The sequence below is a fragment of the Lynx rufus genome, unplaced genomic scaffold (genome assembly GCF_022079265.1).
Source record: "Lynx rufus isolate CCGP_SWC_20201006 ecotype Redwood Valley unplaced genomic scaffold, mLynRuf1.p SCAF_52, whole genome shotgun sequence".
Taxonomy (NCBI): Eukaryota; Metazoa; Chordata; class Mammalia; order Carnivora; family Felidae; genus Lynx; species Lynx rufus.
In genome coordinates this window covers 813,000-838,801 of record NW_025814870.1, presented here as the reverse complement: position 1 = coordinate 838,801, position 25,802 = coordinate 813,000, and the positions used below count along the sequence as shown (strand labels likewise).

Below are 25,802 nucleotides of genomic sequence, written 5' to 3'. Positions count from 1 at the left end.
CTGTATGTGCCTAGCAACTCCTGAACTGAAAACAGTATATGTATGGCAGGTAGTAGTCAAGATTACTAGATGTTGAACAGAGCAAGAGAAGGTCATTCATAGAGGTCATTTCAATGAGAGGATCCTTCTCATTTCTGATGTGTAACCTATATTGGAGTTACCAGTAAGGCAGCTTCAGCACTGCTTATTGATTTCCTCAACAGATATTTAATGGGCACAACGTCTAGAAGCTAGACGTTGTGATAAGTGCTAAGCATGCAGTGATGAAGAAGGCACATTCAGTATCTTAAAGGTGCTCCTAGTCTTTGGTAAAGACAAACCTGTAGACCATTATAAGACAGCATGATAAATGCTTTTAGGCGATATATAGGGTGCTGTAAGAACAAAGAGGAGAAGTACCTGACCCAAACTGAGGAGTTACATATGACTGCTTATAAGATATAACCTGTGAACTGAGTCATGAATACGGAATATGATTTAGGCAAGGAAAGAGGGGTGAGAAGGTGAGGATAAATGTTCCAGTCAGAGGGAGCTGCATGTACAAGAACTTAAAGGCTGCAGAGAAGATGGCATATTGGCCTATATGGACTGTCGCATAGAATACAAGGAAGGGTTGGTTGAGAGAAAATGTTTAAAAAGTTATTGAGTTGGTGATATTAGCAAGTCCTGTGAAATCACCAGAAGTGGAAGAGAAGGTGATAAACGATTTTATGGCTATGAATTATTTTGGGAGCCAACAAACACTTTCTGTAAAGGGCCAGATAGTAAATATTTTTGGCTTTATGGGTCGTGTACATATCTGTTTCATGGTCTTCTTTGTTTTGTTTTTGTCTTACAACATTTTTAGAATGTAAAAACCATTCTTATCTTGCAAGCTGTATGAAAACAGGCTACAGGCTCTATGTGACCCCCAGGCTACTTGTCACATCCTGGATTAGCTCAGTGTAATGACCCATCTGAATGAAGTTAATCACTTTTGTCACTTCAAGGACAGGGTTCTCAATATTTTTAGCTTATGAATTGCATAGGAATTCTATAGAAAGCTATGGATCCTCTCAATGGAAAAATGTAGGACTACCCACACATACACACAATTTTATTATTCCATGGATCCTAGGTAGGTCAGGAACTTGCCACTTAACATTGTTTTTTTATATTGTTTGCAAAACAGGTTTCTTTTCATATAGACAAATTTATCTTTTATGATTTTCATATATATTAAAATGGCCATTCCTACCTCAAGATTGTCACTGTATAATAATTTTATTTTTTATATTTTGATCTATCAGTAATTTACTGTTTTGAATATTATGAATCCAGAGTCAAATTTGTCAAATATTCTTTTTCTCCAAAACTAGTTATTGAATAATATATCTTTTCTCTACTGTTATGAAATGACACCTTTAACATAAACATATTTCCATGTATACTTGGGGCTGTTTTGAAACTCTATTATGTTCCCTTAACCTGTTCATCTATTCTGCACAAATACCATACTTTTTTTTTATTCTAGTTAGTCAACATATAGTGTAATATTGGTTTCAGCAGTAGAATTTAGTGATTCATCACTTACATACAACACCCAGTACTCATTACAAGTGCCCTCCTTAATCCCCATCCCAAATCTAGTGCATCCCCTACCCACCTTCCCTCCAGCAGCCCTCAGCTTGTTCTCTATAAGAGTTAAGAGTCGCTTATGGTTTCCCTCCCTCTTTGTTTTTTTTTTCAAATATCATACTTTTTACATGACTGTAGCTTTATATATGTTTTTTGTATTTTGTAAGACAGTTATCCCCTTGCCTTTCTTCTTTTTCAAAATTATAAGTTTATTAATCCTGAATATGAATTTTGGAATTAGCCTGTCCAGTACATGAAAATTTCCATGTGAATTTGGACTGGAAGTACATGGAATTTTGTGCATTAATTTGTTGGAGAATTTGTATCTTTTCATTATTGAATCTGCCTCTCTTTGAGCATATTTCTCTGTAAGCGGTCTTCCACATTTTTGCTTATTTCCAGCTGCATTATACTTTTTGTTCCTCTAACAAATTTGATCTCGTTTTCATTTACCTTTCCTATATTAGTAACCCAGTATATAGGAAAGTCTTTAATTTTTTGGCAACTTTTTATTTTGGTATAACTTCAAACTGACAGAAAAGTTGAAAGAATAGTATAAGTACCTCCTTTATAACCTCTACCCACCTGTGTTTCCTTTTAAAATACTTCAGTGGTTTCCTTTTCCAATATTTTTTCTTAAATTTTTTTAATTTTTATTTATTTATTGTTTTTAATATGAAATTTATTGTCAACTTGGTTTCCATACAACACCCAGTGCTCATCCCAACAGGTGCCCTCCTCAATGCCCATCACCCACTTTCCCCTCCCTCCTAACCCCCATCAACCCTCAGTTTATTCTCAGTCTTTAAGAATCTCTTAATGTTTGGCTCCCTCCCTCTCTAACCTTTTTTTTTCTTTCCCTCCCCCATGGTCTTCTGTTAAGTTTCTCAGGATCCACATAAGAGTGAAAACATATGGTATCTGTCTTTCTCTGTATGACTTATTTCACTTGCATAACACTCTCCAGTTCCATCCACGTTGCTACAAAAGACCATTCTTTCTCATTGCCATGTAGTATTTTCATTTCATTCTTTCTCATTGCCATGTAGTATTCCATTGTATATATAAACCACAATTTCTTTATCCATTCATTAGTTGATGGACATTTAGGTTCTTTCCATAATTTGGCTATTGTTGAAAGTGCTGCTATAAACATTGGGGTACAAGTGCCCCTATGCATCAGCACTCCTGTATCCCTTGGATAAATTCCTAGCAGTGTTATTGCTGGGTCATAGGGTAGATCTATTTTTAATTTCTTGAAGTACCTCCACACTGTTTTCCAGAGCGGCTGCACCAGTTAGCATTCCCACCAACAGTGCAAGAGGGTTCCCGTTTTTCCACATCCTCGCCAGCATCTATAGTCTCCTGATTTGTTCATTTGAGCCACTCTGACTGGCGTGAGGTGGTATCTGAGTGTGGTTTTGATTTGTATTTCCCTGATGAGGAGTGACGTTGAGCATCTTTTCGTGTGCCTCTTGGCCATCTGGATATCTTCTTTTTTTCCTCTCCTATAAGACTTTATTTTTTTTTCAATATATGAAATTTATTGTCAAATTGGTTTCCATACAACACCCAGTGCTCATCCCACAAGGTGCCCTCCTCAATACCCATCACCCACCCTCCCCTTGGATATCTTCTTTAGAGAAGTGTCTATTCATGTTTTCTGCCCATTTCTTCACTGGGTTATTAGTTTTTCGGGTGTAGGGTTTGGTGAGTTCTGTATAGATTTTGGATACTAGCCCTTTGTCTGATATGTCATTTGCAAATATCTTTTCCCATTCCATTGGTTGCCTTTTAGTTTTGTTGATTGTTTCCTTTGCAGTGCAGAAGCTTTTTATCTTCATGACGTCCCAATAGTTCATTTTTGCTTTTAATTCCCTTGCCTTTGGAGATGTGTCAAGTAGGAAATTGCTGCAGCTGAGGTCAGAGAGGTTTTTTTTTCCTGCTTTCTCCTCTAGGGTTTTGATGGTTTCCTGTCTCACATTCAGGTCATTTATCCATTTTGAGTTTATTTTTGTGAATGGTTGTAGGAAACTGGTCTAGTTTCATTCTTCTGCATGTTTCTGTCCAGTTCTCTCAACACCATTTGTTAAAGAGACTGTCTTTTTTCCGTTGGATACTCTTTCCTGCTTTGTCAAAGATTAGTTGGCCATACATTAGTTGGCCATGCAACTGCATTTCTGGAGTCTCTGTTCTATTCCGTTGGTCTGTGTGTCTGTTTTTGTGCCAATACCATACTGTCTTGATGATTACAGCTTTGTAGTAGAGACTGAAGTCTGGGATTGTGATGCCTCCTGCTTTGGTCTTCTTCTTCAATATTACTTTGGCTATTCAGGGTCTTCTGTGATTCGATACAAATTTTAGGATTACTTTTTCTAGCTTCTAGAAGAATGCTGGTGCAATTTTGATTTGGATTGCATTGAATGTGTAGATGGCTTTGGGTAGTGTTGACATTTTAACAATATTTATTCTTCCAATCAATGAGCACGGAATGTTTTTCCATTTCTTTGTATCTTCTTCAGTTTCCTTCAAAGGCTTTCTATAGTTTTCAGCATACAGATCTTTTACATCTTTGGTTAGGTTTATTCCTAGGTATTTTATGATTCTTGGTGAAGTTGTGAATGGGATCAATTTCTTTATTTGTCTTTCTGTTGCTTCATTAAGAATGCAACTGATTTCTGTACATTGATTTTGTTTCCTGCGACTTTGCTCAATTCATGTATCAGTTCTAGCAGACTTTTGGTGGAGTCTATCGGGTTTTCCATGTATAATACCATGTCATCTACAAAAAATGAAAGCTTGACTTCATTTTTGCCAATTTTGATGCCTTTGGTTTCATTTTGTTGTCTTATTGCTGATGCTAGAACTTCCAACACTGTGTTAAACAACAGTGGTGAGAGTGGATATCCCTGTTGTGTTCCTGATCTCAGGGGGGAAGCTCTCAGTTTTTCCCCATTGAGGATGATATTAGCTGTGGGCTTTTCATAAATGGCTTTTATGATGTTTAAGTATATTCCTTCTATCCCGACTTTCTTGACAGTTTTTATGAACAAAGGATGCTGAATTTGGTCAAATGCTTTTTCTGCATCGATTGACAGGATCATATGGTTCTTTTCTTTTCTTTTATTAATATGATGTATCACATTGATTGATTTGCAAATGTTGAAAAAGCTCTGCAGCCCAGGAATGAATCCCACTTGATTGTGGTGAATAATTATTTTTATATGCTGTTGAATTTGATTTGCTAGTATCTTACTGAGAATTTTTCCATCCATATTCATCAGGGATATTGGCCTGTAATTCTCTTTTTTTGCTGGATCTCTGTCTGGTTTAGGAATCAAAGTAATGCTGGCTTCATAGAATGAGTCTGGAAGTTTTCCTTCCCTATCTATTTTCTGGAACAGCTTGAGAAGGATAGGTATTATCTCTGCTTTAAATGTCTGGTAGAATTCCCCAGGGAAGCCATCTGGTCCTGGACTCTTATTTGTTGAGAGATTTTTGATAACTGATTCAATTTCTTCGCTGGTTATGAGTCTGTTCAAATTTTCTATTTCTTCCCATTTGAGTTTTGGAAGTGTGTGGGAGTTTAGGAATTTGTCCATTTCTTCCAGGTTGTCCAGTTTGTTGGCATATAATTTTTCATAGTATTCCCTGATAATTGCTTGTATTTCTGAGGGATTGGTTGTAATAATTCCATTTTCATTCATGATTTTATCTATTTGGGTCCTCTCCCTTTTCTTTTTGAGAATTCTGGCTAGGGGGTTTTCAATTTTGTTTATTTTTTCAAAAAACCAACTCTTGGTTTCATTGATCTGCTCTACAGTTTTTTTAGATTCTATATTGTTTATTTCTGCTCTGATCTTTATTATTTCTCTTCTTCTGCTGGGTTTAGGCTGCCTTTGCTGTTCTGCTTCTATTTCCTTTAGGTGTGCTGTTAGATTTTGTATTTGGGATTTTTCTTGTTTCTTGAGATAGGCCTGGATTGCAATGTATTTTCCTCTCAGGATTGCCTTCACTGCATCCCAAAGCATTTGGATTGTTGTATTTTCATTTTCATTTATTTCCATATGTTTTTTAATTTCTTCTCTAATTGCCTGGTTGATCCATTCATTCTTTAGTAGGGTGTTCTTTAGCCTCCATGCTTTTGGAGCTTTTCCAGAGTTTTTCCTGTGGTTGATTTCAAGTTTCATAGCATTGTGGTCTGAAGGTGTGCATGGTATGATCTCAATTCTTTTATACTTATTAAGGGCTGTTTTGTGACCCGTATGTGATCTATCTTGGAGAATGTTCCATGTGCTCTCGAGAAGAAAGTATATTGTTACTTTGAGATGCACAGTTCTAAATATATCTGTCAAGTCCATCTGATATCATTCAGGGCCCTTGTTTCTTTATTGATCCTGTGTCTAGATGATCTATCTATTAGTGTAAGTGGAGTATTAAAGTCCCCTTCAATTACCACATTCTTACCCATAAGGTCGCTTATGTTTGTGATTAATTGTTTTATATATTTGGGGGCTCCTGTATTTGGCGCATAGACGTTTATAATTGTTAGCTCTTCCTGATGGATAGACCCTGTGATTATTATATAATGCCCTTCTTCATCTCTTGTTACAGCCTTTAATTTAAAGTCTAGTTGGTCTGATATAAGTACGGCTCCTCCAGCTTTCTTTTGACTTCCAGTGGCATGATAAATAGTTCTCCATCCCTCACTTTCAATCTGAAGGTGTCCTCAGGTCTAAAATGAGTCTCTTGTAGACAGCAAATAGATGGGTCTTGTTTCTTTATCCATTCTGATACCCTATGTCTTTTGATTGGAAGATTTAGTCCATTTACATTACATTCAGTGTTATTATTGAAAGATATGGGTTTAGAGTCATTGTGATGTCTGTAGGTTCCATGCTTGTAGTGATATCTCTGGTACATTGTGGTCGTTGCATCATTTTACTCACAGAATCCCCCTTAGGATCTCTTGTAGGGCTGGTTTAGTGGTGATGAATTCCTTCAGTTTTTGTTTGTTTGGGAAGACCTTTATCTCTCCTTCTATTCTGAGTGACAGACTTGGTGGATAAAGGACTCTCAGCTGCATGTTTTTTCTGTTCATCATCACATTGAAGATTTCCTGCCATTCCTTTCTGGCCTGCCAAGTTTCAGTAGATAGGTCTGCCACTAGTCTTATGGGTCTCCCTTTGTAGGTTAGACCCTGTTTATCCCTAGCTGCTTTCAGAATTTTCTCTTTATCCTTGTATTTTGCCAGTTTCACTATGATATGTCATGCAGAAGATCGATTCAAGCTATGCCTCAAGGGAGTTCTCTGTGCCTATTGGATTTCAATGCCTTTTCCTTCCCCAGATCAAGGAAGTTCTCAGCTATGATTTGTTCAAGTACATCTTCAGCCCCTTTCTCTCTCTCTTCCTCTTCTGGAATTCCTATTATACGGATATTGTTCTGCTTGATTGCATCACTTATTTCTCTGAATCTCCCCTCACACTCCTGAATTTTTTTTTATGTCTCTTTTTGTCAGCTTCCTCTTTTTCCATAATTTTATCTTCTAATTTAACTATTCTCTCTGCCTCTTCAATCCATGCTGTGGTCGCCTCCATTTTATTTTGCACCTCATTTATAGCATTTTTTAGCTCCTCATGACTATTTCTTAGGCCCTTGATCTCTGTAGCAATAGATTCTCTGCTGTCCTCTATGCTTTTTTCAAGCCCAGCAATTAATTTTATGACTATTATTCTAAATTCTTGTTCCATTGTATTGCTTAAATCGTTTTTGATCAATTAGTTAGCTGTGGCTACTTCCTCTAGTTTCTTTTGAGGAGAATTCTTCCATTTGTCATTTTGGGTAGTCCCTGGGGTGGCTGCAAACTGCAGGTCACATCCCCTGTGCTGTCCTGAGAAACTTGTGTTGGTGGGTAGGGCTGCAGTCAGACCCCATATCTGGCCCCAGCCCACCGCTGGGGCCACAATCAGACTGGTGTGTACCTTATCTTCCCCTCTCCCAGGGGCAGGACTCACTGTGGAGTGGTGTGGCCCCTGTCTGGGCTATTTGCACACAGCCAGGCTTGTGGTGCTGCTTTGATGGGATCTGGCGTATTAGCCGGGGTGGATCCACAAGGTGCACAGGGGCAGGAGGGGCAGGCTTAGCTTACTTTTCCATAGGTGGTCCCCTGTGGGAGAGGCCCTGTAGCACCGGGAGGGAGGCAGACCTGTCGGAGGGATGGGTCCACAGAAGCACAGCGTTGGGCGTTTGCGCGGTGCCGGCAAGTTTGGTGACAGGAACTGGTTCCCTTTGGAATTTTGGCTGGGGGATGGGAGAGGGATATAGCGCTTGCCAGCACCTTTGTTCCCTGCCGAGCTGAGCTCTGTCTTCCGGGGCTCAACAACTCTCCCTCCCCATGTCCTCTCGCTCTCCCGCTCTCCGAGCAGAGCTGCTGACTTTTAACATTCCACATGTTAAGTCCCGCTGGCTGTCAGAACTCACAGATTCTGGTCCCTCTGCTTTTGCAAGCCAGACTTGGGGGCTCTGCCTTGCCGGGGGGGGGCTGCCCCTCCACCTCCCGGCTCCCTCCCGCCAGTCCCTGTAGCATGCACCGCCTCTCCACCCTTCCTACCCTCTTCCGTGGGCCTCTCGTCTACGCTTGGCTCCATAGAGTCCGTTCTGCTAGTCTTCCGGCAGTTTTCTGGGTTATTTAGGCAGATGTGGGTGGAATCTAAGGGATCAGCAGGACGAGGTGGGCCCAGCGTCCTCCTATGCCACCATCTTCTCTCCTCTCCTCCTTTTCCAAATTTAGAACTCTGATATGTTTTGAGTTTATCTTGGAGACTGGTGACAATATGGTTATGGACCCAGTATTGTCTTTTTTTCCAAATGGCTACCTAGTTGTCCAAACGCCATTTATTTTAAAAGTCATTTTTTCCCCAGTGTATAACTATCAGTTTATTAGATACCAAGTTCCTATATTTAGGTGTATTTTTGGACATTTTATATGCATGTGTTGTTTTATCTGCTCTGCTTATCCCAACGTCACTGTTTGAATTCTAGAGATTGTATAGGATGTTTTCTATCTGAGAGGCTCGTGTTCCTCTCATTGCTCTTGCTTGTTTCTTGGTAGAAAACTTTTTGAAGGAAGTTTTCTGACTATTGATTGTTTTTAAGTTTTCCTCAATAAATAATTATCTCTTTTTGTAAAATAATACATTAAATAATCTGAAAGAATGCTTTCCCCTAGAACTGCAGTATGCAAACACCGTGATGCGCTTTGATTATGTGTGGCTTCGAGACCACTGCCGCTCAGCATCTTGCTACAACTCCAAGACCCACCAGCGCAGCCTGGACACTGCCAGTGTAGATTTATTCATCAAGCCAAAGACCATTCGTCTGGATGAGACCACACTCTTTTTCACTTGTGAGTAGACAACAGACTTTGCCTTCATTGGAGTATTCTTCTAAGGAACAATTATTTTGCAAAAACTGGTTTGCCTCATTCCAAAACAGAGAATTCTATTTTTTTATTGACATATAATTAACATAAAATATCTTCTTAGTTTCAGGTGTATAACATTGATTTGACAATTCTGTACATTACTCAGTGCTCACCATACATGTAATCACCATCCAAGACCATACAACGTTATTACCGTATTATTGACTGTATATTCCCTATGCCATACCTTTCATCTCTGTGGCTTGTTGACTTTATAACTGAAGTTTGTACCTCTTAATCCCCTTCACCTACTTTGCCCCTCCTCCTCCCCCTTGGCAGCCACCAGTTTGTATTTTCTATCTTGTATTTGAGAAACTGGTTTTTTGTTCGTTTGTTTTGTTTTTTAGATTCCACATATAAGTGAAATTATATGGTATTTGTCTTTTTCTGTCTGACTTATTCCACTTAACAAATACCTTCTGGGTCCATCCATGTTGTTGCAAATGGCAAGATCTCATTTTTTATGGCTGAATAACATTCTATTGTGCGTATATATATCTCATCTTCTTTATCCATTCATCTATCAGTGGTCACTTGGGCTGCCTCCCTATCTTGGCTATTGTAAATAATGCTGCAACAAATATAGGGGTGCATGTATCTTTTCAAATTAGTGTTTTCTTTGAGTAAATACCCAACAGTGGAATTATTAGGTGGGATGGTATTTCTATTTTTAATTTTTTGAGGAACCACAAAGCTGTTTTCCACAGTGGCTGCATCAATTTACGTTCCTGCCAACACTGCATAAGTGATCCCTTTTCTCCACATCTTCGACAACACTTGTTATTTCTTATCTTTTTGATGCTAGCCATTCTGACATGTGTAGGTGATATCTCCTTGTGGTTTTCATTTGCATTTCCTTGATGATGAGAGGTTTTGAGCATCTTTTCATGTGTCTTTTGACCATCTGGATGTCTTCTTGGAAAAATGTTTATTCAGGTTCTCTGTTTTTAATCAGATTATTTGCTTTTTGATGTTGAATTTTGTTAGTTCTTAATATATTTTGGATATTAACCCCTTATAGGACATATCATTTGCAAATATCTTCTATTCACCAGATTGCCTTTTTGTTTTGATGATGGTTTCCTTTGCTGTGCAGAAGCTTTTTATTTTTATGTAGTCCCAATAGTTTACTTTTGCTTTTATTTCCTTTGCCTTGGGAGACATATCTAGAAGAAGGTTGCTATGGCCGATGACAAAGAAGTTACTCCCTCTGTTCTCTTCTAGGATTTTTATGGTTTCAGGTCTTACATTTAGGTCTTTAATCCATCCTGAGTTTGGTGTGTGTGTGTGTGTGTGTGTGTGTGTGGTGTAAGAAAGTGGTCCAGTTTCATTTTTTTGCACGTTGCTCTCCAATTTTCCCAACATCATTTGTTAAAGAAACTGTCTTTTTCCCATTGCATATTCTTGCCTCCTTTGTTGAAGATTAATTAACCATATATTCATGAGCTTATTTCTGGGCTCTCTATTCTGTTCCATTGATCTAAATGTCTATTTTGTGCCAGTACCACACTGTTTTGATTATTACAACTTTGTAGTATATCTTGAAATCTGGGATTGTGATACCTCCAGTTTTGCTCTTCTTTCTCAGGATTACTTTGGCTATTCAGGGTCTTTTGTGGTTTCATACAAACTTTAGGATTATTTGTTCTAGTTCTGTGAAAAATACTGTTGGTATTTTGATAGGGATTACATTGAATCTATAGATTGGTTTGGGTAGTATCGACGTTTTAACAATATTAATTCTTCCAATCCATGAGTATTGGATTACTTTCCAGTTTTTGTTGTTGTTGTTCAATTTCTTTCATTCATGTCTCATACTTTTCACAGTATAGGCCTTTCATCTCATTGGATAAATTGATTCCTGAGTATTTCATTCTTTTCAGTTCAATTGTAAATGGGATTGTTTTCTTAACTTTTCTTTCTGCTACTTTATTATTAATGTATAGATACACAATAGATTTCTGTATATTAATTTTGTATCCTGCAACTACTGAATTTATTTACTGAATAAAAGCATTTCTTTGCAACTTCCTGTGAATCTATAATTATTTCAAAATAAAAAGTGAAAAGAAAAAAGCTTTGGAGGAAACAATATTTACAATCAATACTTTTGACTACTGATTTCTCTATAGTAAAAAAAAAAAAACCCATGCCATAGAAAGGTTTATTTCTATGCAAAACATTTGCAACATGCATTACAGAGACTGAAAACCTATTAATGTATAAGGTATTTTATTGCCAGTTTGTAAAGAAAAGCACTAGTATTTCAATAGAAAAATGTGAGAAAGAAGTGAACAGGCAGATCGTTAAAGCATGAGTCAGCAAATATTCTGTAAAAGGCCAGATAGTAAAAACTTTTAGGTTTTGCTAGCTGTACAGTCTCTGTCACAACTGTTCAGCTATTCAATTCTTCAGTAGTAGGGTGAAAGCAGACATACTCAATATGTAACCAAGTGAGTATCATGTGTTCCAAAACAGGTGTGATAAAGACAACTGCCAGGCAGATTTGGCCTGTGGGCCATAGTTTGGTAACCCTTGCATTTAAAAAATATGTCTATACAGATGGCTAACAGACACATGAAAAGATGCTGAACATCACTCATCATCAGGGAGATGCAAATCAAGACTACAATGAGATACCACCTCACACCTGTCAGAATGGCTAAAATCAACAACACAAGAAACAACAGGTACTGGCGAGGATGTGGAGAAAGAGGAACCTTCTTACACTGTTGGTGGGAATGCAAACTGGTGCAGCCACTCTGGAAAACAGTATGGAGGTTCCTCAAAAAAATTAAAAATAGAACTATCCTATGACCCAGCATTTGCACTTAGGAATTTACCCAAAGGACACAAAAATACTGACTTGAAGGGACACATGCATCCCAATGTTTACAGCAGCACTATCAACAATAGCCAAATTATAGAAAGACCTCAAATGCCCATTGACTGATGAATGGACAAAGAAGATGTGTATACACACACACACACACACACACACACACACACACTGGAATATTACTCAGCCATCAGAAAGAATGAAATCTTGCCATTTGCAATGATACAGATGGAGCTAGAGAGTATTATGCTAAATGAAATAAGTAGACAGAGAAAGACAAATACCATATGATTTCACTCATGTGTGAAAATTAAGAAACAAAATAAATAAGCAAAGGGAAAAAGAGAGAGAAAAACAAACCAAGAGCTAGATTGTTAACTATAGACAACAAACTGAGGGTTGCTGGAGGGGAGGTGGATGGGGGGATAGGTTAAATGGGTAATGGACATTAAGGAGAGCACTTATTGCAATGAGCACTGGGTGTTGTATGTAAGTGATGGATCACTAAATTCTACTCCTGAAACCAATATTACATTATATGTTAATTAACTGGAATTTAAATAAAAACTTGAAATAAAGTAATAATAATTTAAAAATAAAAATAAAAGATGTATGTCTAACAAATATAAATGTCTAACAAATGTTATTAGCCTTATTAGTAAATGAATAAATTAAAATTATTACAATAAGAGCTTTACCTACCAAATTGGAAAAACTATCTTTAAAAAATAAGCATACTCTATTTTGATAGGTACATATATATTGCTGTAGAGAATGGAAATTGGTATACTTTTTAAAAATACCGTGGGAACATTTTTTAAATATTTATTTTGAGAAAGAAAGAGCAGGAGCAGGGCAGGGGCAGAGAGAGACAGAGAGAGAGAGAATCACAAGCAGGCACCACACTGTCAGTGCAGGGCCCAATGCAGGGCTTAATCTCACAAACTGTAAGATCATAACCTGAGCCAAAATAAAGAGTTGGACGCTTAACTGACTAAGCCACCCAGGCACTCTGAAATTGGTAGACTTTCTAATAAAGTAACTTAAATGCATCAAGACTCGTAAAAGTTTAGATCTTCAGATTTAACAATTCCACCTTCTGTGTTCCTATTTTAAGAAAATTATCAGAATTATAAACAAGGATGTCACTATTAAATAATAAGGAAATGAAAGAAAAAAACCCTACATGCTCCAGAGAAAATTGGTTAGGTAAATCTTGGTAGTCCATATTCTGCAAATTATAAGAATTTTTATGAAGATTTCATTTTTTAAGTTTTATTTTTATCCCAGTTAGTTCACATAAAAGTGTAATATTAGTTTCTGGTGTAGAATTTAGTGATTCAGCGCTTCCATAAAACACCCGGTGCTCATCACAAGTGCCCTCTTAATCCCCATGACCTATTTCACCCATCCCTCCACCCACCTCCCTTCTGGGAACCATCAGTTTCCTCTCTATAGTTAAGAGTCTATGAATTTATGAAACAATCATAGGATGAAGATATAAAAATTTTAAAATGTTTATTCATTTATTTTGTGAGAAAGAGAGAGCACAAGCAAAGGAGGGGAAGAGAGAGAGAATCCCAAGTAGTCTGCACACTGCCAGCACAGAGTCTGTCGTGGGATCGATCCCATTAGCATGAATGAGATCATGTCCTGAGCCGAAATCAAGAGCTGGATGCTCAACTGACTGAGCTACCCAGGTGCCCCAAAGATTTAAATTTTTATTGATAAAATCACTCTTAAAATATTAAGTTACAAAGGCAGGGTACATGGGGAAAAAGTGGAAGGAATGATGCCGGGCTGTTAACAGTGGTTTCATCTGCATGGTAGAATGGTAAATATAGGTAATTTTTAAAATCTTTCTCATATGTTTTATGCTTTACAAATTCTTTATGATACTTTTATTGTCATGGGGTGGGAAGCCAAACAGAGAGAAACAGAGACAGAAAGAGAAGTAAAAAGAAGTAAGAGAAAAGATAAGATGCCAGCAAAGCCTTTTACTCCCCTTGCTGTACCCTTTGCATATCCTGAAGATTTTCTAAAGCATTTGGGGGGGGATTTTTTTTTTACTTTTTGGGGTTTTTTTTGACACAGTGGGCAAAGTCACTTATGAAATCATTATCCTGTTATATTGATGTCATATCATTAGGTCAAACTACCCTAATTCATTTAGTCCATTCTAGTTGGTAAGATGTATTTGTTCATTCATTCACTTATTAATTCATACTACTCAACCTACAAATATTTCTGTTCTCAGGAACATTCTAGGCACTTGTTTTAATTTTGTTCCATAAACAATATAGCACTGGGTAATTGGTTGCTAAAAATAACATTCTTAACCAGTAAATTATTGGCAGTACTTATAACTATTATTTTAATGTCTTTTATTTTTCCCTTAAAAGGGCCAGATGGTCATGTGACTAAATATGATTTGGATTGGCTGGTGAAAAACAGCTATGAAGGGCAGAAACAAAAGGTCATCCAGCCTAGAATCTTATGGAATGCTGAAATCTACCAGCAAGCCCAAGTTCCATCTGTAGATTTCCAGAGCTTCCTAGAAACAAATGATGGATTAAAGAACTTTCTGCAAAATTTTCTGCTGTATGGAATTGCATTTGTAGAAAATGTCCCTCCCACTCAAGAACACACAGAGAAGTTGGCTGAAAGGATCAGCTTGATCAGGTAACTTATTAGTTTCTAATATCTATAGTAATAATTTCCAGAGCATTAATACCAGTAAAATAACAACAGGGTATGGTCACCTTGTTTTTAATCATGAATATTTTGTGGTCTGAATAAAGTGATTCCCATTTATAGTGCTTTATTTGAGGCCTAGATTTCTAATTTCTAAAGACACTTACATGTTAAATATGATGAAGACTTCAAAGTCACTGTAAAATTTTTCAGCTTAGTGGTCCTCATAGTGACAGGTACCATTGTACACTAGGAGGAGGACTAACTTTGAATAAAGAGAATCAGGTAGTATTCTGAGTTCCACCATCAGGGGATTGTGTGAACATAGGCAACTCCATTACACTCACACCTGTACCCTCCACCTCCACCTCTACCCCCTTGGCCTTGATTTTCCCATCTGAACAATTAGAGGATTGAATAAAATGGTGTCTAAAGATCATCCAGTTTTGACCTACTATGATTGCTAAGGCTTGATTCAGAGACTAGTTGTTAATAATACTGCCTTACACAATATAGCACGTAACCAACAAATTTACACCATTATTTTCTTTTGGTCATTATAGAAATCATGATAAGTGTATATTTTATCTCCTGTTCTGCTGAGCCACTTGAGACCCACATATATTAAGTAGGTGGCTTGCCCAGTATTGTTCTGCTAGTAGGTAGTAGAACTGGGATTTGGGGTAGAGCTGAGATGGTGGTGTACTGGGAGGACCCTAGCTTTGCCTTGTCCCTCGAACACAGATAGATAACTATCAAATCATTCTTAATACCCAAGAAATTGACCTGAGGAGTGATAGAACAAACCACAACTAGAGGGAGAGAAGAGGCCACATCAAGGAAGGTAGGAAGTGCAGAGACGCAATTTGGGGGAGAAACGTACTGTAGGTGCTGTGGGAGGAAGAGAGCCCTGGTTGCAGAGAAATGTGAGAGAGAGTGGAGCAGACAGGGATAAGCACAAGGAGATCACTTCTGCACAGCCATTGGCTGGGAAAACAAGAGGGGCTGATTTTCATGAGTTTTTGCAACCAATGGGGCTCAAAGACTGGAATTTTAGAGGTCCCCAGACTTGACTGGGATAGAAACCTGAGGACACTGCCTGACTCCTAGAGAGAAGGCAGGCAAACAACCTGGGGATAGATGGCTCGATATGAGGAACTACTAAGTAAGGCACACGAGAAGAGACTATTCGCTCTTCTTGGAGCACATCTGTGAGAGGTGACATTGCCTTTCTGAGGACAAAAGACGACACCATTTTCCTCTCCCACCCCTCGGCATAGGCATAGAGATACCTGCAGAGGGTAGCTAACCGGGAAATTAGCTGTTTAGCCTTCTTGCTCCAAATCCCACACCCACATGCTCTGGTACACCTACCCTTCCATGTCAAACTGTATCCATTTCAGTGTGGCAAAACCCTTTTCCAGAGGACCAGCACAGGCCCCTGCCACAGCAGGTCCCTAAATTTTGGAGTTCTAAAAGTCAGCAGGCTTGGCTGAGATAGATCCCAGAGTATACTGTGCTGCTCCAAGCAGGCATATGACTCAGAGACAGTGTTAAAACGGTGATCTGAAAAACACATAGGACACACAACGGAAAATTATTTGCTCCTCTGGGGGTGCTTTTCTCAGAGCAGGAAGCATGGACTCCCTTCTACAGGGACAAAGGAGCGGGCTGGCACAATTTTCCTCCCTCGCCTCTCAGCATAAACCAACTTCAGGAAAACAGCACAGTGCCAACACAAACTGACTAACCTGCTTACACGAAGTCACACTTTGTGCTGCTGGTACTGCTTTTCTCAGGCAAGCGTGCCTAGGATCAGCACAGCAGGCCCCTTCCCCCAGAAGATCAGCACAAACCCCTGCCGACACCATGTCTCCCAACCAGAGAGTTGTTCAAGGCTTCAGTTCTAGTGGAAGTAGCATCAGGTCCCTTTTAACAAGCAGACCAGAGCACACCTAGTTAAAATGCACCACACTTTGGCTAAGGTGCAAACACTCCCCACTGCATGCAAGAAGAGCCTCTGCAGGAACTGACCTGAGGGATAGAGCAGCCAAAACACAGCAGCAGAATCACACAACACACATCAAAGACACTCCCTAAAGCACCAGGCTCTGGATGCTATATGACCTCTTCATACAGCCATTTACACTCAGGAGCAGAAACTAACAGACTTTTCTAACACAAAGAAGAAGACAGAGACCTAGACAGAATGCCAAGACAAGAATTCATCTCCAAAGAAAGAACAAGAAGAGGTCATGGCCAGGGGTCTAATTGAAACAGACAGACATAATTTAATATGCCTGATGGAGAATTTAAAGCAACAATCATAAAGATACTTGCTGGTTGGAAAAGTATGGGAGACATCAGGGAGACCCTTACCACAAAATAAAAGAGTTAAAAAACAATTCATCAGAAATGAAAAATGTGATAACTGAGATTCAAAACCAACTGGTTGTAATGACCACAAGGATGGAAGAAGCAGAAGAATGAATAAGTAATATACAAGATAGAATTATGGAAAATAATGAATTTGAACAAAAGAGAGAAGAGTGATGGATCACAAGAATAGACTTAGGGAACTCAGTGACTCCATTAAATGTAATAATATTTGTATCATAGGAGTCCCAGAAGAAGAGAGAGAAAGGGGGAAGATTTATTTGAGGAAATAATGGCTGAACACTTCCCTAATCTGGAGAAGGAAAGAGACATCCAGAATCAGGAGGCACGGAGAACTCCCATAAAAATGAAAAAAAAAAGCAGGCCAGCAAGATATATTGTAGTTAAATTTGCAAAATATAGTGATAAAAAAATCCCAAAAGCAGCAAGACAAAAGAAGTCCCTAACTTATAAGGGAAGACCCATAAGGCTAGCTGGAGATTTCTCAACAGAAATTTGGCAGGCCAGAGGGAATGGCATGATTTGTTCAAAGTACTGAATGGGAAAAACCTGCAGCCAAGAATACTCTATCCAGCAAGGCTATCATTCAGAATATGAGGAGAGATAAAGACTTTCCCAGACAAACAAAAACTAAAGGAGTTTGTGATCATTAAACCAACCCTGCAAGAAATATTAAAGGGGGCTCTTTGAGTGGAAAGGAGAGAACAAAATTGACAAGGACAACAAAGGATAAAAGAAAATCTCCACAATGACAAAGCAAGTAATAAAATGGTATTGAGTACAGATCTATAAGTAATCACTCTGAATGTAAGTGGACTAAACACTCCAATCAAAAGACATAGGGTGTCAGAATGGATAAAAAAAAGAAGACACATCTGCATGCTACATATAAGAGATTCATTTTAGACCTAAAGACATCTGCAGATTGAACATGAGAAATATTTATCATGCCAATGGACATCAAAAGAAAGCCATAATAGCCAAACTTATATGAGGCAAACTTGATTTTAAACAAGTCTTTGTAAGAAGAAATGAAGAAGGGCACTATATCAAAATAAAGGTGACTATCCCATAGAAAGATATAACAATCATAAATATTTATGCCCCCAACTTGAAGCATGCAAATATATAAACAATAGCATATATAAAGGAACTAATTGATAATAATACAATAATAGTAGGGGACTTTAACACCCCACTTACACCAATGGACAAATTAAGCAAAAAATAAACAAGGAAACAATGGCTTTGAATGATACACTGGACCAGATGGACTTAATAGATATATTCAGAACATTTCATCCCAAAGCAGCACAATACAGTTTTTTCAAATGCACATGGGACATTCTCCAGAATAGACCACTTACTAGGTCAAAAAACAGACCTCAACAAGTACAAAAAGACTTTTATCATACCATGTATGTTTTATGACCACAACACTATGAAACTTGAAGTCAGCCACAAGAAAAAAATTGGAAAGACCACAAACACATGAGGGTTAAACAGCATGCTACTAAACAATGAGTGGGTTAATCAGGAAATCAAAGAAGAAATTTAAAAATACATGGAAACAAATGAAAACATGATGCTCTAAAATCTTTGGAACTCAGCAAAAGTGGTCCTAAGAAGGAAATATATAGCAATACAAGCCTACATCAAGAAGCAAGAAAAATCTCAAACAACCTAAACTTACACCTAAAGCAGCAATAAAACAACAACAAATGAAGCCTAAAGCCAGCAGATAAAGGGACATAATAAATATTAGACCAGAAATAAATGATATAGAAACTAAAAAACAAAACAAAACAGTAGAACAGATCAGTGAAACCAGGAGCTGATTTTTTGAAAAAATTAATAAAATTGATAACCCCCTAGCTGTTGCAGACTTTGAGTCTGGAGTTCTCTCTTGTCCAGCAAGAGAGTGGATGCAGAATTGAATATGAGAGAGGCTAATGTCCGGGAGGTGACAAGAGCCTCGAATAAGGGTCCTTGCTCAGTTTTTATTAGGATCAGAAGGCTTACAAACGTGATGGACGTGCAGAAAGAGACAATGAAACAGTAAACATTAACTCGTGTGTGATAGAAAAGGGGTTTCGAAGATGTGCAGTGTTAGGGGTTTGGGTCAATACAAAACAAACTCACGGTGCCAAGCAGATGGTTTACAGCAGGCACAAGGCGCCACGTCTGTTTATCTTAGCTTGCCTACGGGATAAGAGAGATAGAGCAGGCTACCTTAGGATCAACAAGGCACTTTTCTTTTGCTAATTAGCTCCGCTCTGGGCAATTTCACTGTGCTGCAGTCTATAGCCCTGTTTACCTGTTTACCTATTCTGGACCTTAAGTCCTGTGACAGCAGCTTTCTGTTTTGTTCTATGCTGGGAGCACTTTCGCCCTATTTGCCTAATCTTGGATGCTTTCGTTGTAAGCCTTGTTAACCCATTGGCACAAGCTCAGGGAATTCCAAAACTTATTCCCCACACTTAGCGAGTCTTATCAAAAGAAAATAGATTGGTCTCAAATAAATTAAATCAAAATTAGGGAGGAGAAATAACAACCAACACTACATAAATACAATTATAAGAAAATATTATGAAAAACCATATGCCAACAAATTGGACAACCTGTAAGAAATGGATTAATTCCTAGAAACATAAACAACCAAAACTGAAACAGGAAGAAATAGAAAACTTGAACAGACTGATAATCAGAAAAGAAATTGAATCAGTAATAAATCTCCCAACAAACAAAAGTCCAGGGCCAGATGGCTTCACGGGTGAAATCTAACATTCATTTAAAGAAGGGTTAAAACCTATTCTTTTCAAACTGTTCCAAGAGATAGCAATGGAAGGAAAACTTCCAAACTCATTCTGTAAGACCAGCATTACCCTGATTCCAAAACCAAAGACTCCACTAAAAAACAGAACTACAGGCAAATTTCCCTGATGAATATGGATGCAAAAATTCTCAACAAACTACTAGCAAATCGAATCCTACAGTACATTAAAAGAATCATTCACCATGGTCAAGTGGGATTTATGCCTAGGCTTCAGGGGTGGTTCAATGTTTACAAATAAATGAACGTGACACCACATTAATAAAAGATAGGATAAGAACCATATGACCCTCTCATTAGATGCAGAGAAAGCATTTGACAAAATACAACATCCATTCATGATAAATAAAAAAAAAAAACCCTCAACAAAGTAGGGATAGAGGGAACATACATCAACATAATAAAAGCCATATATGAAAAACCCAGAGCAAATATCGTCAATAGGGAAAAACTGAGAGCTTTTCCTCTATGGTCAGGAACAAGATAGGTATGTCCAATCTCACCACTGTTACTTAACATAATACTGGAAGTCTTAGCTTCAGCAATCAGAAAACATAAAAAAATAAAAGGCATCCAAATAGACAAGGAAGAAGTCAAACTTTCACTATTTGCAGATGACCTGATACTCTATTATAGAAAACCCAGAAGATTCCACCAAAAAATTTGCTAAAACTGATACACAAGTTCAGTAAAGTGACAGGATATAAAATCAACATACAGAAATGTGTTACATTTCTATACTCCAATAATGAAGCAACAGAAAGAGAAATCAAGGAATCAATCCCATTTAAAATTGCACACAAAAAAGGTAAGATACCTAGGAATAAGCCTACCCAAAGAGGTAAAAGATCTCTATTCTGAAAACTAGGAAACACTGGTGAAAGAAATTGAAGATGACACAAAGAAATGGAAAAACATTCCATGCTTAAGGATTGGAAGAACAAATATTGTTAAAATGTCTATATTATACACCTTTAATGCAATCCCTATCAAAATACCACTAGCATCTTTCACAGAGCTAGAACAAACAATCCTAAAATTTTTATGGAACCACAAAAGATCCCAAATAGCCAAAGCTATTGGGATTAGAAAGCAGTCTTAAAAAAGAAAAGCAAAGCTGGAGGCATCATAATTCTGGGCTTCAAGTTCTATTACAAAGCTGTGGTGATCATGACAGTATAGTAATGGCACAAAAACAAACACATAGGTCAATAGAACAGAATACAAAACCCAGAAAGTAACCCACATCTCTATGGTCAATTAATCTTCAACAAAGCAGGAAAGATGAGAAAAAGTCTCTTCAACAAATAGTGTTGGGCAAACTGGACGGCAACATGCAGAAGAATAAAACTGGACCACTTTCTTATACCATACACAAAAATAAATTCAAAATAGATGAAAGACTTCAATGTAAGACAGGAAAACCATCAAAATCCTACAGAAGAACAGAGGCAGCAACTTCTTTGACCTCAGCCATAGGAACTTCTTACTAGACATGTCTCCAGAGGCAAGGGAAATGAAAGCAAAAATGAACTATTGTGACTTCATCAAGATAAAAAGCTTCTGCACAGTGAAGGAAATGATCAACAAAACTAAAAGGCAGTGTTCAGAATGGGACAAGATATTTGCAAATGGCATTTCTGATCAGGGGTTAGTGTCAAAAATGTAGAAAGAACTTATCAAACTCAACACACAAAAACCAAATAATCTTGTCAAGAAATGGGCAGAAGACATGAGTAGACATTTTTCCAAAGCAAACGTGCAGCTGGCTAACAGAGACTTGAAAAGTTGCTCAACATCACTTATCAACAGGGAAATGCAAATCAAAACTACAATGAGATATCACCTCACATCTGTTGGAATGAATGGATGAAACTAACAACACATGAAACAACAAATGTTGGTGAGAATACAGAGAAAGGAGAACCCTTTTGCACTGTTGGTGGGAATGCAAACTGGTACAGGCACTCTGGAAAACAGTATAGAGGTTCCTCAAAAAAATTAAAAATAGAACTACCCTATGACCCAGGAATTGCACTGCTAGGTATTTACCCAAAGGACACAAAAATACTGACTCAAAGGGACACATGCACCCTGATGTTTATAACAGCATTACCAATATAGCCAAATTATGGAAAGACCCCAAATGTCCATCAACTTATGAATGGATAACAATGTGGTATGTACATACAATGGGATATTACTCAGCCATCAGAAAGAATGAAATCTTGCCATTTGCAATGACATGGATGGGGCTAGAGTGTTTTATGCTAAACGAAATAAGTCAGAGAAAGATACCATATGATTTAACTCATACGTGGAATTTAAGAAACAAAACAGGTGAACATAGGGGGAAAAGATAGGCAAGCCAAGAAATACACGCTTAACTATAGAGAACAAACTGAGGGTTGGTGGAGGGGAGGTGGGTGGAGGGATGGGTTAAATGGATGATGGGCATTAAGGAGGGCCCTTTTTGGGATGAGCACTGGGTGTCATATGCAAGTGATGAATCACTGGGTTCTACTCCTGAAGCCAAGACTACACTGTATGTTAACTTGAATTTAAATTAAAAAAAAAGAATGAAATCCTGCCATTTGTAATGACATGCATGGAATTAGAGAGTGTAATACTAAGCTACATAAGTCAGTCAGAGAAAGACAAATGCCATATGACTTTACTTATATGTGGAATTTAAGAAACAAGACGAATGAGCAAAGGTGTAAAAAGAGAGAGAGGCAAACGAAGAAAAAAACTCTAGAGAACAAACTGATGGTTACCAGACGGGAGGTGAAGGGGGAAGGGTTAAATAGGTGGTGGCGATTAAGGAGTTCACTTGTCATGATGAGCTGTGGGTGTTGTATGGAAGTGTTGAATCACTCTAGTGTACACCTAAAACTAATATTACACTGTATGTTAACCAACTGGAATTTAAATTAAATTTAAATTTAAATTTTTAATTTAATTTTTAATTTAAAAATTAAAAAAATAGTGTGATGTATATATAACAGTGCTACCAGAATATGTTCACTAATAACAATTCAGTAATTAATTAAAAAATACTAGAATTCAGATAGGTCAGGCTTCCTGATCCTAAATACAGTGTTGTTTCCACTTGCCAGTCTGCATTTCTATGTAGTACTTGGATTGATCTTGTGTAGTATTAAATGTGATGTAAACATACTTTGTTATAATTAGTACTTTCCTTTTACTTGATAAGGGCTAGATATAGCTCATTATGTAGCAGATAGTGTGCTGGATCATTTGCCCTATCCTTGTACAGCATAATCAACATTTTGAACCATTTAGTTATAAACACATTTTAAGAACTTTCAAGTAATGAACCTGTGCTGTAAATAAATTGAGAGGGCTTTAGGGATTATAGTCCATGAGAAAGGATGTTTCCTGTTTGGCCTTTGAGGGTTCAGAAAATAAGATGAACACTGAAAAGTAAAGAATTAAAGTGACCTTTGGTCAGATGTGAGCCACCAGGAAAATAATTGTAAAATCAAAACCCATGATGTATATCTCAAGGAAAGATACAGCAACAGTGATACAGCATCTCACTAAATACTTGCTAACAGAAACTATCTTCTCTTTTTCTTATTCCTCCCTGTCCAAAAGATGGGTGAGGACCTACATTAACCACTTCTAAAAGCATCTGCATAAAGACATCTTTTTCTATGTAAGGAAAGTGAGCATAGGAAAGAACCTTGAATGTGAAAGCTATTAAAAGTAGGCATATAAACAAAGAGGAATGGTTCCCTAAGCTTTGAAACAACAATATACAGTTGACCCTTCAACAATGCGGGGGCTTAGGGGAACTGACCCCCCACCCACACCACATGTTGAAAATTCATGTATAACTTTTTGACTCCCCAAAAACTTAACTGCTAATAGCCTACTGTTGACCCGAAGCTTTACCAATAACAATTAACACGTATTCTATATGTTATACGTATTATATACTGTATTCTTACAATAAAGGAAGCTAGAGAAAATAAAATGTTAATAAGAAAATCATGGGGAGCTTGGGTGGCTCATTTGGTTAAGCATCCGACTTTGGCTCAGGTCATGATCTCACAGTTCATGGGTTTGAGCCCCGCGTCAGGCTCTATGCTGACAGCTCAGAGCCTGGAGCCTGCTTCAGATTCTGTGTCTCCCTCTCTGTCTGCTCCTTCCCCACTTGCACTCTCTCTTTCTCAAAAATAAATAAACATTAAGAAATTTTTTGAAAAAAAAAAAAGAAAACCATAAGGAAGAGAAAATATATTTACAATAATGTATTTATTGAAAAAACATCCATGTACGAGTGGATCCATGCAGTTCAAACCTGTGTTGGTCAAGGATCAACTGTTCTTTCAGTTTTCCCCCCAACTTCCTAAAATATTAATCAGTTACAGAATTGTTAAGACTGGTGGTGTGTTCAAAGGTCATCTACACCTTACGGACAGAAATCTGGAGCCAAAAAACTAATGTTATTTGTGAATAACTAAAGAAGTTATTAGAGTTGTAAAAGACAAAATTAAAAATTTCAAATGGTTAAAAATCTTTCTTCATTTCATCTGACAGAGAAACCATCTATGGGAGGATGTGGTATTTCACTTCAGACTTCTCCAGGGGTGACACTGCATACACCAAGCTGGCTTTGGATCGACACACTGACACTGCCTATTTTCAGGAGCCCTGTGGGTAAGTGGATTCGAATTTTCCATATTAGGATCTTTACATGTGATGGTCTTGAATAATTTCTTAATCATTTTCCATTCTATTTGAACCAATATCATATCTGCTGCTGACGTTTATGACTATTTCTTTTTGTTCTCTTAGCAACATGGTCATTTTTAAATACCCTTGCTCAGTCTTAGAACTTACAAGAATAAGTTTTTTGAAATGATTGAAAATACACCTTACTACATAAGTGGATCTTAATTTTGCTTAATTTGCATTTTGTCAAAGTAATTACAAATAACATAAAAAAGTATTGCCTAACCATTAATTTTGGAATTGCACAGTTTTCTTATATTTAGTTATATTGCAAAGAGGTCAATATTCTAGACACAGCTGCTTTGGGTGGTGTTAACAGGAATTTGAATCCAATTTATAAGAAGGTGCAGAGGAGGAATTAATGAAAATTTTTTCACATAGAACCAGAAGTTGCTGAGCCAAAGATATACCATACTTTTTCCCCTTTATTGATATATAGTTGACATAAAACATTATATAAATTAATAGCTGATATAAAACATTATATACATTTAAAGTGTATAGTGGTTATATATTGTAATCTGATTATCATTGTAGCTAACAGAGAGTAGATCTTAAATGTTCTCACCACAGAAATAAAATGATAATTATGTGACATGATGAATAAATACCATACTGAACTTATCTACTATTTGCCACTTATTAGAGGTAACTTTGTAGTTATTTTGTTGTTATTGATCTTGCTCCTGCATATATAGATGATAAGCCTGAGGCACAAAGATACTACTAAAGTGAGTGTACATATGCATTTATAAAGAGCATATGAGCGGGTGATAATATGCAATTGATTGTGGCTACATAGATTTTCTTAAAGAGTTTGGAACTTAAGAATATTTGGTTCAGGAGAGGAAGAATAAAGCAGCTTTTAGAGGGTCCTTGTCAATGTTATCAATATATGAAGATCCCAACAGCCTGCATCCTCATTCTAGGGGGTGCAGAAGGAAGAAAGAGGAAATGGGATGAGAAACAACTAGACAGAGGTTGACATTCAAATACTGAAAAACCCTTTTCTCAAATTTGAGCAACTCACTACCAAAGATAAGCAGTTAGTTGTCTGTGCCTTTAATTTAACCCTTTCTATTCAATGACAAGGACCAAGTACATTAGCAGTATAGTAAGAGTGGTTGAGAGTTCAGGCCATGTCATCAACAAATCTGGATCTGCATCCCAGC

General features: G+C 37.5%; 1 protein-coding gene across 2 annotated transcripts in view; it reads left to right on the top strand.

Moving 5' to 3' along the window:
* Nucleotides 1-25,802, top strand: part of TMLHE (trimethyllysine hydroxylase, epsilon) — an 80,614-nt gene that overhangs the window by 28,183 nt on the left and 26,629 nt on the right. For both annotated transcript variants that reach the window (XM_047100731.1, XM_047100730.1), the window contains exons 3-5: nucleotides 8,849-9,025; nucleotides 14,345-14,624; nucleotides 24,436-24,555. In XM_047100731.1, coding sequence (XP_046956687.1) covers nucleotides 8,849-9,025; nucleotides 14,345-14,624; nucleotides 24,436-24,555 — 577 coding nt within the window. The remainder of the gene's footprint in view (nucleotides 1-8,848; nucleotides 9,026-14,344; nucleotides 14,625-24,435; nucleotides 24,556-25,802) is intronic.